The 15,236-nt window shown below is 36.9% G+C and overlaps 1 protein-coding gene across 1 annotated transcript in view; it reads right to left on the bottom strand.

The window, feature by feature from the left end:
* The window catches only part of Brip1 (BRCA1 interacting DNA helicase 1), a 112,685-nt gene that overhangs the window by 38,195 nt on the left and 59,254 nt on the right, over positions 1–15,236 (bottom strand). Inside the window, 2 exon segments of the mRNA XM_070026729.1 lie at positions 4,252–4,373; positions 5,605–5,764. Coding sequence (XP_069882830.1) covers positions 4,252–4,373; positions 5,605–5,764 — 282 coding nt within the window.

The following is a 15,236-nucleotide window of genomic DNA, read 5'->3' as shown; positions in this document are numbered from 1 at the left end:
CTCTCTAAGACAACATCTTCTGAGTCACATCTTTATATTATCTCCCTTGAGTTAGGGTAGAATCTATGAATTGCTTCAAGCCTACTTAATATGGCAAGTATGGGGCAGTGACTCTTCGATTAGGTTATGTTGGAAAGCAAAGTGATGGGAAATTACGCTACCAATGAGGTTACATAAAATCCTATTTAGCTGATTGGTGCTAGGAAGCCTTGAAGAATTAAATTTCCAGGCTGTGAGGAAGCCTGCAAACATGATAACACTAAGGAACTTTAAGTATCTTCTAGGAGCTAAGAGCAGCCCCTGCCTGGGTTATAAAAAACCAGTCATATAAATACAAGGCACTGATTGTGCCAGTAACCTCGATGAACTTGAAAGCTCCAGATGAGAACACTGATTTATGGAACTCTGAGCAGAGGACCCACCTAAACCACATCTACACTCATGACCTATGGAGATAATAAATGTATGTGATAATTTGTTAAATAGCAATTAAAAAACTATATAAAGAGTGGCAGCTTGTATAATCAATATAAGACACTTCCTCTATTTATTATGTTCTACTGTGTATTTAATAAAGCATTAAAATGTTATTGGAAGCCAGGTGTTGATGGCTCATGTCAGATCCGAGGATCATGTTGGAAGCCAGCCTGAGCAGATACATCAAAAGATTCCTATTTCCAGTTAACTGCAAAAAGCTGGAAGTGGAGGTGTGGCTCAAGTGGTAGAGCAGTAGCCTATGGTGAAAAAGGCTTGAGTTCAAGCCCAGTACCAGCACGTGCACAAAACAAACACATAAACAAAAACACTACTGGACTACTGGGGACTATTTCCTTTAGAAACTCTTCTGCTGACCTATGACAATAACACATAGGAATCATATTGATGTTTACTACCACTTTAATGATTATCATTATTACCATGTCATAAAGTCTCCAGCTTATGCCTGTAATCCTGGCTACTCAGGAGGCTGAGATCTGAGGATTGTGGTTCAAAGCCAGTCAGAGCAGAAATCCTTGAGACTCTTACCTCCAATTAAAAAGCACAAAGTAGGAAATAGAGCTGTGGCTCAAGTGGTAGAGAACCAGCTTTAAGTAAAAAAAAAGTTAAGGGAAATTCTCTGGCACTGAATTAAAGCCCTAGTACTAGCACCAAAAAAAAAAATTACATTAAGCCCCTAATCACTGATTAAAACGTCATTTATTAAACACAATGTTCCAAGACAATATTTTATTGAAAAGACAGAAAGATACTTGAGAAATTATCCTTTTCTTCAAGGTATACCAACTAACAGATTGAAAACACTGGAATATAATGGAATGAAGGCTTTGTAGCATGAGTTTGTGGGAATAGTGGTTCAAAAGTCTTTGAGATTCTTATCTCCAATTAGCCAACAAAAAGTTGGAAGTGAAGCTGTGGCTCAAGTGGTTGAATGCTAGCATTGAGCAATAGCTCAGTAACTATGGCTTTGAGTTCAAGCCCCAGGACTGGCCCAAACTAAAATAAAACAGCTCTAACCTTTATATAAATTAATGTAAGCTAGTTTTAAAAAGTTCAAGAAAATATTGTGAGATATAAGCATTTATTATGTTATTTTTTGTTTTTTTCCAAAAAATTCTTAAAATTTAAAAAAATGTGTGAAGAGAAAATATTATATATTTTATGTTTTTTTTCCTTCTTTCTTTTACCCTCAAAACCATGTTTCTGGGCATTGTTATTCTATCAAACCTCATTTATTAGTGTTCTCCTCTCTCCCCTGTGGTAGTCAACTTTCTATCATTGTGACTTGATAGTTGGAATAATTTGTTTCCAAAGCAAAAACAGCACCTCTTGGCAGGCAGACAGCACAGAGAAGCCTGGGGGTCAGTGTCCTTCAAGGGCACATCACTAGTCACCCAACTTCCTCCCATCTCTTCAATGTCCCACCACCTTCCAATAGTGCCAGAGGCTGGTGACCAAACCTTTAATACATAGCCCCAACAATAATACTTTGTTTAGGATAAATTCCTTCTAGGGAACATCTTAATCTGTCATGAGAAAGACATTTTGGTGACCTGCTCTGATCCTATTTGTCATAGTTCTGCTTATTCAAATCCCTGGAACTCAAGTGCAAAAAAGTAGCAAAATAAAGAGAGGAAAGAGTTCTCTCACTTCATTAATACATAAGTTAATAACCTGGGGCCAAGCCGGGCACTGGTGGCTCACGCCTGTAATCCTAGCTACTCAGGAGGCTGAGATCTGAGGATCGCGGTTCAAAGCCAGCCCGGGCAGGAGAGACCGTGAAACTCCTATCTCCAATAAACCACCAGAAAACCGGAAGTGGCGCTGTAGCTCAAGTGGTAGAGCGCTCGCCTTGAGCTGAAGAGCTGAGGGACAGCGCTCAGGCCCAGAGTTCAAGCCCACGACCGACAAAAAAAAAAAAAAAAATAACCTGGGGCCAGGGAAAATGACAAGATGTCAAAAAGCAACAGGCCCAGTGCACTCAACTTCTGTGCAATGCAACCCTCAGGCACTTGATGGTGAACACAATACAGACGTCAACTGCTTCACCAGGTAGCATTGGCCATTTTAGAATTGGGGAAGAAAATGTAGCAAAAGCCATCAAAGCCAACAGGGACTGAAGACTTTCAGAAATTATGAAGACATCTAAATGTTATAGAATCTTAGGGACTAAGTGAACAGATACTGTTAAATAAAGGTAGTGCTACCTAAAGACTTGTATGGCCCAGGGAAATAAAAGTAAATATTTAATTTACATTTCCCATTAAAGCATTAAAACTAATCCTACTAAAATTGCTAATTTGGTTTGATACTATTGACTGTACCCTGGAGGAAGGGCCATGAGTCATACTCAGTGGGTCAACTCAAGTTGTTGTCTCAAATTGGTAGAACCTTCAAATAGTCTGCTGGGAGGGAATACCAACTGTGATGGTTAATTCTGGATGTCAACTTCACTACTCTGAGGGAGTAGATGCTAGAGACTTGGGAAAGCATTACTTCTGAGTATGTCTGAGAAGACATTACCGGAGAAGCTGGTATGTAAGTCAACCAACAAAGTGAGGAAGGCTGCCTGCATGTGAGTAAGCAACCTTCCAGGCAGCAGTAGGCAGAGATGGAAAAGTAAAGGGAGAAAAGGAACGACCCTCTCTCTGGCTCTTCCTCTTGGGTACTGGGCTCTGAGTTCTTTGTCTTTGGAACTCCCACGAGCAGTCCCTCTGAAAGACTCTAGGGCCTTTGGTCTTGGAAGTTGGAGCAACATAATCAAAATTCCTAACTCTGAGGCTTCCAGTTTCTTTTTGGTCTGAGACGGGAACTTGAACTCAGTACCTGCCACTTTTGCTCACTGGCTAGTGCTCTATCTAAGGCAGGCCTCCAACCCCAGCTTCCAGTTTCTTGGGCTAAACCATACAATCAACTTGTAGGTGGCCACTGCAGAATTTCTTTAGTTCTGTAATTGAGTCAATCTTGAAATAATATATCTCAATTGTTTCTTTTTCTCTGGAGACCCCTGACTAATAATACAATGTCATCTTAGGTTTTAAGTAACTACTATAAATTTTTTTCCAATATAAAATGTCTAGGAAACAAGTTGTGATAATGTGACAAAACTATTCTAGAGCCAATATTAAGTAACTGGTTTAGAAACATCTCTTCCATTGGAAGCAATAGAAAAACTAAGAAAAACAGAGCACTCTTGAGAAACCCAAAGCAGCACAAGGCTATGTCTCTAGAGATGGAATTCATTAGGTGAACAAACTCCGGTATTCTCAGCTCTCTGTTGGTATAATTTCCTGACCACAGCACATAACATTGTAGTACAGAGTGCCCTGGTCATACTGAGCTCAAGTGGAAGAGATCTAGAGCAGCTACACTTGTGAAATCTACAACATAGAACACTGGAGAAAAGAGAACTAGATAAAATAACTTATCACTAAAATACCACTAAAAGCTTGATAAAACACAAATTGTGGTGCTCCACAGCCAGCATTTCTGATTCAGGAGGTTGAGATGAAATACTGAAAATCTGTATTTCTATAAATTCCCAGATGATACTGATGCTTCTGAACCATTCTTTGAAGATGACTTGTTAAGCAAAAGACGATGTAAGCTAAAAACAAATCTTTCCTATGAAACCTTTCTCACTCATTCAGAGATTTTAAGTAAAATATCTGAGGATACAAGAAAATAGAAAATTAACTTCACACAAAACCAAGGACTTCCCTCATAATTAAACAGAAAGCTTAAATGGCTCACCTGTAGATCTTTCACATTTGGAAAAGGAATTCCTATGGTTATCACAGCACGGGCATTGTCATCTGAGAAATCCAGACCCTCACTCACTTTGCCACGACAAACTGCTATGAGAAGGGCTCCATCTTAAGCAACAGAAGAAAAAAAAAAATCTTACAAGCCACACTCAAAATTCTGAGAAGTTGCTTATTCTTGTCATTTCTGAAGTTCATTAGGAAATTTCAAATTAAAATACAGTAAGATATACTTTTAAATGATTATCTTAAACAAGGAAAACAAAATTACATATAATAGTAAAACAGTTGACAAACTATGCATCTCTCAGATACTTTGTAAAGTAAAATCACACCATAATACCAAACAATGTATGAACTAAGAAAATGTAAACTGAAAAAATAAAGTTTCAACCTGGTGTCCAGTGGCTCACGCCTATAATCCTAGCTACTTAAGAGGCTGAGATCTGAGGATTGTGGTTCAAAGTCAGCCTGTGTAGAAAAGTCTGTGAAATTCTACTCTCCAATTAATCACAGAAAAAGGCGAGAAGTGGCTCACGTGGTAGAGTGCTACCCTTGAAAGGAGCTCAGAGACAGCGCCTAGTCCCAGAGTTTAAGCCCCAGGACCCCAAAAAGTAAAGAAAAGAAAAATAAGAAGAAAAGAAAAGAAGAAAGAAATTGAGTCCTTAGTAGTGTAGAGCATTTGTGTGGGATGGGGGGGAGGGTTGTTTGTGTGGTTTCGTTAGGTATTTGAAAAAAGATCTCATTATGGAGCCCAGGTTGGCCCTCCTTCTGCCTGAGTACCCCAAGTGCTGGAATTTTAAGTGTGTACCCCAACACTCAGCTCCTCATTTCTCAGTTATGTTTTGAAAACACAAGTTTACCTTTTGAAAACATTATAGGACAATTAACTTATTCTTTTATAATCTAAGATTGTAAACAAGTTGTGTGTGTGTGTGTGTGTGTGTGTGTGTGTGTGTGTGTGTGTGTGTGTGTGTGTGTGTGTGTGTGTGTGTGTGTGTGTGTGTGTGTGTGTGTGTGTGTGTGTGTGTGTGTGTGTGTGTGTGTGTGTGTGTGTGTGTGTGTGTGTGTGTGTGTCTTTACTAGGTCTTGCTTTTTGTTTGTTAAATGGAGAGAAGAGTCTTGAGGATTTTGTTTGCCCTGGCTGGCTTTGAACCTCAGATCTCAGATCTCAGCCTCTGGAGAAGTTAGAATTAGAGGTGTAAATCCTTGGGGCCTGATATAAAATATGCATTTTTCTTTTAGTTGCAATTTACCTACAAGATGATAACAATGAAATTCCAATAGCACCAATTTCTTGCCTTATAATAAATATATTGACCATAAAATAATTTCTAAATACCTTTCTCTCCTTTGTACTTGATTGCATCATAGTACACCTGAAGCAGTTGATCAAAATCAGTCTTTTCTCCTCCTTGAGGTTCTACAATGACTGTTTTCATCAGTTCCAAATTTTGCCATAAACCAGTTGAAAGCCAGCGTTCTTTTAATTTTTCTAGTAACTAAAAGGGAAAAGAAAATTAATTTTTATGTTGAATAAATTTTCCTTTGTTTAAAACTGGTTGGACTATAATGTGCCTAAGGCAAACATACTAACTTTTCTGTGACTTTTTTCATCTATACAATGGGCTAAGCATTATCTCACAAAGCTGTTACTGGGAAGTTTATTAACAGATCTGAAGATGTATGAATGATACCTGGCATACAGTAATAAAGAGCTACTGCTTTTTCAACTGTTTTAAGATTTCAATGGCTTTATCTCCACTGAGTAACTGAAGAAGTTTGCCCAGCTACTTAAAGAGTAATCTGGCCCTCAAGGAAAGAAAAGAATTTGTTTCCATGGCCTTATCCTTCATATGCTGAGACTACTTTTTAAGATTATAATATTTTTATTTTCTATTTCGTGCTCCATCTGGCATTTGCCAAAAAAGACCTGTCTTCAAGACAGGAATCAAAGAACAGAGTTTAAGAGAAGAAAATAGGTAGAGATTATTTTATTACAGATGCCATAAGTAAGTAGTGAATGGAATGGCCAGAGGATCAAGAAACGCATTAGAGATGATGATACTGAAATTCCAGCACAGAGCTGGAAAATGCACCTTCTGTCTAGTGACTAGTGGCCTCTAAATACTATAAATGACAGCTAGCCCACGGCCAGCAAGGAACAGGAGCCTTGTCCTCTAGCAGCACAGAACTAAATTCTGCCAAAAACCTGAATAAACTGGTAGCAGATTCTCCCACAGAGCCCTGGTCTATCAACTATTTTGTTTTCACTTGGTATGACTTGAAGTAGAAAACAATAACAACAACAATAAAACTAAGTCCACCGGATTTGTGACTGTAAAAAAAAAAAAAAAAGAGCTACTGCTTTTACCATTATTATCACTGCTGCCATTATTACTATTTTCACACTAAATATATAAAAATTTGGGGGGAAAATAAAATTCAAATTTTGGAAATGGCTGTCACAAGTGGCTCATGCCTATAATCCTACTACTTAGAAGGCTGGAAGCTAGAAAATCATGGTCTGAAGTCAGTCTATGTAGGAAAGTCTAGAAGATGTCATCTCCAAAATAGCCAGCAAAAAGCCAGGCTGGAAACATGGCTTAACTGGTAGAGTGCCAGCTGAGCAAACAAGCAGAGTAAGCAGAAGGCCCTGAGGTCAAACCCTGGTGTTAGCAAGTAATTTAATTAAATTAAAAATCAAATTCTGGAAATGAAAAGCCAAGTAAGTTTTTTTGTTGTTTATTTTAAAGATGCTGTACAGAGGGTTAGTTACATGAGTACGGTAATGAGTACATTTCTTGTCAAGCATTGTTACCCCCTCCTTTGTTTTTCTCCTACTATTCCTTCCCTCCCCCACTTTCCCCACTCCTCTTCCCCCACCCAAGTTGAAAAGTTCATTTCCAAAATAGTGCCTTGTGAGTATCACTATTGCAATAGATCATCCTGTGTCCTTGTTTCAACATTTTGTTATTCCCTTTCCCTTCCCCAACTAAGTAAGTTTTTAAAAATATCATTTGAAAGCCTCACTAATAGAATGGATAAAGTAGAAAACAGACATGAGGAGAAGGTAAAAATTTAAAAAACATTTGCAGTCTTTTTCTGGTTCATGCACTTGCATGACATTGTGCCTCCCTCAAACCTTGAGATGACGTGGACCCATTACCCTTCTGATGTGAAAAAAAACCCACATTTGTGAACAAACACACACACACACAAATTAGCACTACACAATAATTGAGTTAACAAATTTCAGATGTATCAACAAGAATAAATCAGACTTACAGATGTTGAGGAAAAAGAGTAAACACAGATGGAAACATACATATGACCTAACTAATACAATGTTTAAAAAATGTTATTTAAGAAAAATTATGTAACTTTTTCAAATTTTCATTTTATTGTAAAGACGCTGTATACAGGGGTTACAATTACATGACTAAATTATGTAACTTTTTAAAAACAAAATTAATTTCTTTAGTTTTGAGAGATATGACTGGAAAGGGGCACTAAGGAGCTGTAATGCTGGAATAATGTTCTGTTTAAACAGGTGGTTGATAATCATGTCTACTTTATTATTTAAAACGTTCATATTACACTGACACATATTTTACAATTGAAAAACAAAGATTAAACATTACTCAGGTATTAATATTAGTAAAAGGAATGTTAAGAATAGATACATTTCAGCTCCTAAGTAAAGTCATCCAGAGATAGAGGTGGCCTGAATGAGTTAAGAAAAAATATGCAAAAAAGGAAAGCATAAATTTCCTAAACAGAGGAGCACACCTAAAGGTTTATGTAGGGAAATGCATTTTATTGAATTTCCTGAATTATAGTAAATTACTTAGTCTCGAGTGGAATTGCATTTTAACGTATATTTTTGTTTAGAAGAAATTCAAGTGATTTCTGTCCAGGAGAGAAGATAATCCCAAAGGTTACAGTTTATTAGCCTATAGAGTTTATTAGTCTGTGTTCATATCAGCAATCTCATATTTTATTTCTTTATTTAATGTTTATAGCTCCCTCAATGTTTTCTGTTTGCCTTACCATCATGTCATTCCCTCGTAAGTCAGTGAGTTTAATAAAACTCTTTGATAAGTTGATATTTAAAAGTGAGTCAAAATTTTACCCCTTTGAAAAGTATACAATAGAGAAATAAAGTGAATAGATTACAGATGTATTTAAAATTTTTAATAAACATGGTTGGATTGGATATTATAGGAAAAGGAGCAGACAAGTTCACAGATGTCCGATTGGTATCTGATTAACCAAATACAGATTATGGTATCATTTGTTCATACAGACAATACTGGAAAAGTGCCAAGTTTGGAAGGAAAGATTTTAAGTTGCTTTTAAGATACCCAAACTGAAATGCTGATCTGGCAGTTGACTATATGGGTAAGAGGAGGAGATTAGAATTGAATGATAAATTGCAAAACTAAGAAAAAAGATGAAAAGAATGGTATATATGTGCTCATCGGAGGGAAATTAGGAAGAGGACACAGAAACAGAGGGAAACGGGAAACCATACAACAGTGGGACCCTTCAGCTGCACTGGACATTGATCAAAACAAACTAAGCAACTCAATGGCAGCGATGGGGAGGGAATGAGCAGGAAAGAGGGAACAGCTGACACTAAGCAAAAGGAAAGAAATGTGCATATCACCCGATTTGGAAGAAATAACTGTACTTGTCAAAGCTAATAGAACTCATAAACTTTATAGACCATGATAAAGACAATTTGCCCCATGAAGGCTAGAATGTGTTTGTGATTAAGTATCACTATCCCACAATACTGTGAAATTTATGTAATCACTTAATCACAATTTTAAAAATTGCAAAAAAAAAAAAAAAACAAACCAGAATGCATGTGGAGAAACTGACCAGGAGGAGAATATAAAGAAATGGATTCAGCAAGGAAAATTTCATGAAACACAGATGTACACACACATAATTATATGTATAAACATAGAAGGTAAATCGAAATAAGGGAGTCTATAGGATGAGAAGTGGAAGAGAAAGAGGATAAAAGAATGTGAGGGGCTGGGAAGGTGGCTCAGTGGTAGAGCGCTTGCCTTGCATGCTCGAGGCCCTGGGTTCGATTCCTCAGCACCACATAAGCAAAAAGAAAAAAGCCGGAAGTGGCACTGTGGCTCAAGTGGTAGAGCGCTAGCCTTGAGCTGAAGAGCTGAGGGACAGCGCCCAGGCCCAGAGTTCAGGCCCCACGACCGGACCCCAAAAAAAAAAAAAAAAAGAATGTGAGTAATTTTTGAGCATAAAGAATCTCAATGAAAGCTGCTGATCTATGGGTGATAGAGAGGGAAGAAGAAAAGAAGATATTTGGTAGATCAAAACCATTCAGTTCATTATCATCTAATGTATCAGTATCTTTCTAAATATCTGGTTTATTTTTTGCCTCTCACCCCTGAAATATAAGAGAATACCTAATTTTTGCCTATTTTGCTCACTATTGATTGTCTAGTACCACCACAGCACCTCACACATAAAAAATGATTGAGAAATACCGAATAAATTTAATAAATGAATAAAAAAGAAGACCCAAATCAATGAGAGGTCAAAGATAATAAAAGGGAAAAAAACTTGTAAAATGAGGTACAAAGTCCTTAATAAAAAATAATCAGGTGATTAATCACATGGCAATAAAGATGAAGCCCAGAGTGATATGATTAAAACACATGAGCACAGAGACTAAAAGTTTCTATTGGTGATGCCACAAAACTTTACCTTTTCTCCCTCCCTCCTTCCTTCTCACCTGTCTTCCCCCCACAATTCCCCACACTTGCTTTTTAAAGAATATTAAGAAGGTTTAAAAAACATAACATAGTACATTCGGAGGTACTACAAGTTATGAAAGGAAAAACAAGTCAGAGCTGGAAAGGATTGACAAGGCAGTGGCATCCTCCAAGTACATCCAGATTTTAGTCCGGATGAAGTATGAGAAATAATTTGAAAGGGGGGAATTCAGCAACTAGAAGGCACTATTTATACAGACTGCAATGTGTTTATTTTAGTCTCTTCAGTGAGGATTTTGTAAAAAGCACTTTAAAAGCCCTCCATCAAGAAGTACAAGAGGCTACATGCAAATTGGGAGAGTAGTTCTACAGGAAAAGCACAATGATCATCTCAGTGAAAATGGTCTAAAGCAAATTTTCTGTTTTAGATGACGTTCCCACTGCACTCAACTTACACATTTGTACAGTTTAATTATTTCTCTATTGCCAGAGAAGTATCAGAAAGAACTAAATAACCTAAATAACTCAGCTGGTAGTTAAAGTCTAGTAAGTATCTAATGCAGTACCGAAAACTCAAATAACTTCAAGGCAAACCCCTGGACAAAGAGCTGTCTCTCAGGCTTTAAGGCTTATATACTGTGAAAACCATGAGACATGGTATAAATGGTTTTTCTCTGATAGCTGATAAAGAGTAAATATTATTCAAAGACAGAGACAAACTGACACAGAGTGACAGAGATGATTTCACTTACCAATTGGTGTCCACATCACTTGGAAATTACTGGAGGGGCAATTTTTTTTTTTTTAATCAGATCTCACAAATGAAAAAGACACCCTGGAATGTCTCTGTCTCATCTGGACATTGTCATTTTACTTTTTCAAACTTCTTAAAACCAGTATCTCACTAGGGAGGCAGTGAATTAGGACGCAAACTCATGGGGAAATCCTGCATTTGCTCAATGTCCATAGCTTTTACCCACTTCCAGATGTTCAGTGCATTCATAACGCACTAACTCAAAGCCTCTTTTTGAAACTTTAGAAAGTGCAAATTGCATTAAGACCTCTTTGCCCTCATTAATGGTATTGTTACAATCCCTGTCCTCTGGAAAATGTTTTTTGGCATGTGTTTAACTTTATAATATTACCATTTACTCACTTTAATAGCCAGCACTCAAGTCTTAATGCTTTTAATAGTCTTGCCTCTATACACTACCATCTTCTGTAACCTTACTCACATTATATACTTCATAAATAAAACTTGTCATATTTTTCCATCGAAGGATGATTCTTATTCATTCCATGAAGCATTAATATTAATGAAATGTTTACTTTCTATTATTCATTTTAACATGTGCCATCTACAGGTACCTACAGCTGTACATCTATGAAATGAATGCACGAAATGATAATCTTAGATATAAAATGAAAAATTAGTAGTTTTAATTTTTAACAGTACTGTTTTACTGTAATACTTATATTAAAAATGGGTGTACCCTTAAGTTTTTGCTGTATTCAAACATACAAGAAGTGTTTTGTTTTTATTTCTTTAAAGAAAAAGATTAAGTTGGGTGCTGGTGGCTCACTCCTGTAATCTTAGCTACTCAGGAGGCTGAGATGTGAGGATCGCAATTTGAAGCCAGCTGGGGCAGGAAAATCTATGAGACTCTTCTCTCCAATTAAGCATCAGAAAACCCCAAATGGCACTCTGACTCAAAGTGACAGCACTAGCCTTGAGCAAAAGAGCTCAGGGACAGCATGAGTTCAAGCCCCACAGCTGACAAAAAAAAGACTAAAAATATGGGCCTGGGCGCTGTCCTTCAGCTCTTCAGCTCAAGGAGAGCACTCTACTACTTGAGCTACAGCGCCACTTCCGGTTTTCTGATGGTTTATTGGAGATAGGAGTCTCACAGTCTCTCCTGCCTGGGCTGGCTTTGAACCGCGATCCTCAGATCTCAGCCTCCTGAGTAGCTAGGATTACAGGCGTGAGCCACCAGCGCCCAGCATGAGTACATTTCTTATCAAGCACTGTTGCCTCCTCCTTTGTTTTTCCCCTACCATCCATTTGAATATGAATTTTTTATTGAAGCACCTTGCCATTTGGTTAATCTACTCAAAGAGGCTAAATTATGCCAAGAATGATGGTATATTCTTGTAATTCCAGGACTTGGGAGATGGAAGCATGAGTTTAAGACCAGACTGGGCCACATAGCAAATTCCAGATCAACCTAGACTATATATTGAGATCTTGTCTGAAAAAAAAAAAAAAAGTAAAAAAAAAAAAAGCCAAAAAAAGTAAAAAAAAAAAAAAAAAAAAAGCCAAGAGATTATAATTTATCATCTATAACTTACAGTTTCCATTATACTTAAGAATACTCAATTTTAGTATAAAGCAGAAGAACCCAATGGACGGATAAAACTCTGATGTTAAAATCAGAGAAATAAGATAGAAGATTGTAAAACATGCTAAACAGATAAGTACAGCACTTGCATATGTACATAGATGAAGAGATTGAAGGACATTAAATATTCAACATATATCATATATACACAAATATTCATAATACTAATATACTTGAGATTTATGAAATACTCAATATTCATGAAGTCATATTAGTCAGACCTACTCTGGTTCTATGTGTCCTCTGCCCAAAAAAGGCACACACACACACACACAAATCTATAGTGGCTAAGCAAGTAAACTGATATGGTCAGGCATACTTGTATATGTCTTTCTCAAAGTGTATATATCTGCAAGGAATGGTTGTGTATGCCTATAATCCCAGCAACCAGGAAGTAAAGACAGCCAAAAAGAAAAATAAATTGATTGCTACTATGAAGATTAGTTACAAACATTGGAGACTAGAACAAAGGATGCCTGGAGCTCTCAAGCTTTTCTAGTCAATATCAACTTAAATTTTTTTACTTTAATCTGAAAAATGCTAAGTTAATTAATCTTAAGTTATATATATCCAATTTGTTTAATATTTCCTAGTAAGTGATTTCTCTGTCATTTCATGTATGAAAAATACATCTTAGAAGCCAGGTGCTGGTGGTGTAATCCTAGCTACTCAGGAGGCTGAGAATCTGAGACCTGTGGTTTGATATCAGCTAGTGCAGACAAATCCAAGAGATACTTATCTCCAATTAGCCACCAACAAGCCGAAAGTGGAGATGCTCCAAGTGTTAGAGCACTAGCCTTAAGCAAAAAAAAAAAAAAGCCAAGTGAGAGCATGAGGGACAGAGTTCAAGCCTTAATACTGGCACTAGCACTGGCTGGCATCCACACACACATACCTCACACACACCCTGCCCACACACACACCAAGAACTGGGAGAAGCACAGGAATAGGATAGAATTAGTTCAACTTTTACATTTACTACTAGATCTCTGCCTCTTTAAACTATCTTATCTAGTTATCTTTGATTCGAGTTCGTTCTTAATTTCCTTGTGTTTGTTCTGTCAAATTTTCACTTAAAAATTTATCATCAATATTTTAAAATTAATTTGCCAGTCCTAGGGCTTGAACTCTGAGCCTGGACATTGTCCCTGAGTTATTTTTTGCTCAAAGCTAGCACTCTACCACTTAAGCCACAGCGCCACTTCTGGCTTTTTCTGTGATCAATTGGAGGTAAGAATCTCACAGACTTTCCTGCCTGAGCTGGCTTCAAACCGCAATCCTCAGATCTCAGCCTCCTGAGTAACTAGGATTACAGGTGTGAGCCACCAACACCTGGCTAATATAGTCTTTTACAATTTTAGGGAGCTAGAAGTGGTTCAAATGTGTGCATGCTATTAGATAAAAGTAAATTATTATAGGCATGCATATAAACATACAAAATAAAACAAAATAGTTATTTAAACTGATACTTTCCAGTTATTAGTCACTCACTCATTCATTAAAGCAGCTTTGCAGCACAGTCCTTCATTTATATTTTGAAGGATAACAAAAAAATTGCAGTTTTAAGTTGTTGTTTTGTTTGGTACTGGGCCTGGGACTTGAACTCAGTGCCTGGAAACTGTTCCTGAACTTTGTTGCTCAAGGCTAGTGTTCTACTACTTGAGTCACAACTCCACTTCTGGATTTTTTGGTATTTAACTGTAGATAAAAGTCTTACAGCATTTCCTGTCTGAGCTGACTTCAAACTGTGATCATTAGATCTTAGCCTCCAGAGTAGCTAGGATTATAGATGTGAGCCACTGGTACCTGGCTTAAGTTATTATTAATATATAATGAAGCTAGAATTTGAGAAATTAATTAATACTGTATTTGATTTTATGTCCATGGTTTCTTCTCAACTCTTTTTTTTTTTGTAGGTAGTGGGGCTTGAACTCTGGGCCTGAGCACTGTCCCTCAGCTCTTCAGCTCAAGGCTAGTGCTCTACCACTTGAGCTACAGCGCCACTGTCCATGGTTTCTTTTTTGAAACAATTCAAAGAGTTTTAAAAAATTAATGACAATGTTGTCAGACACCTTGTATTCATATACTGTTTTGTTGCATGGGAACTTTTTTGTACAAGTACTTAATGATAATAAAAAATTAAAAATTAATGCAACATGCTTAGTGTATTTCTGAAATAATATCTAGAGGATTCGCTAATGTGATTTTTCAAATAACAATTATTTGATAGCTTTTGGGATTGAGTTCTGAAAAAACGCTTGATTGCAATGCAGAACTACCAAAATTTACGGAAATTTCAGGTTATTCTCCAAGAGATTTCCAGTCTTAGGGTTATGAGCTTGTGTAGGGCATTTTACAGCTCTTCTGAAGAGCTCGCTACAGATGGCTTCTTGAGACTCAAGAACTACATACACCTAAACCTGAGAGTGGTACAGCCTCCTCACCACATTACAAGAGCTACACCAAGAGGAGTCCTTCTACTGACTACTGCCAAGAAGCAATCCTTGATCACTTAAGCCAAATCCATTACCTACACAAATATCAACTATCTAAATAAGAAAAAAAATCCCTTAAATGTAGCAATTTCATTTCTCCTTTAGATCAAGTACAATATATAGCTTAAAAAGCAAAAAGCACATCAACAAATAGCACTGCAAATTTTTCAACATACAAATTTAATGCTAAACATTACTTAGAAAACTGTAACTAGACACTGAATAGAAACATTCACATTTTATTCATTACATGACATTCAGTGGTAAATGTAAAACATTCCCTCAGGGAAAATGGTTCATGCAGCTTATTCATAAAGATGT

This window comes from Dipodomys merriami, unplaced genomic scaffold, assembly GCF_024711535.1.
Source record: "Dipodomys merriami isolate MVZ:Mamm:240054 unplaced genomic scaffold, mDipMer1.0.p SCAF_19, whole genome shotgun sequence".
Lineage (NCBI taxonomy): Eukaryota > Metazoa > Chordata > Mammalia > Rodentia > Heteromyidae > Dipodomys > Dipodomys merriami.
This window is presented reverse-complemented; position numbering and strand designations above follow the sequence as displayed.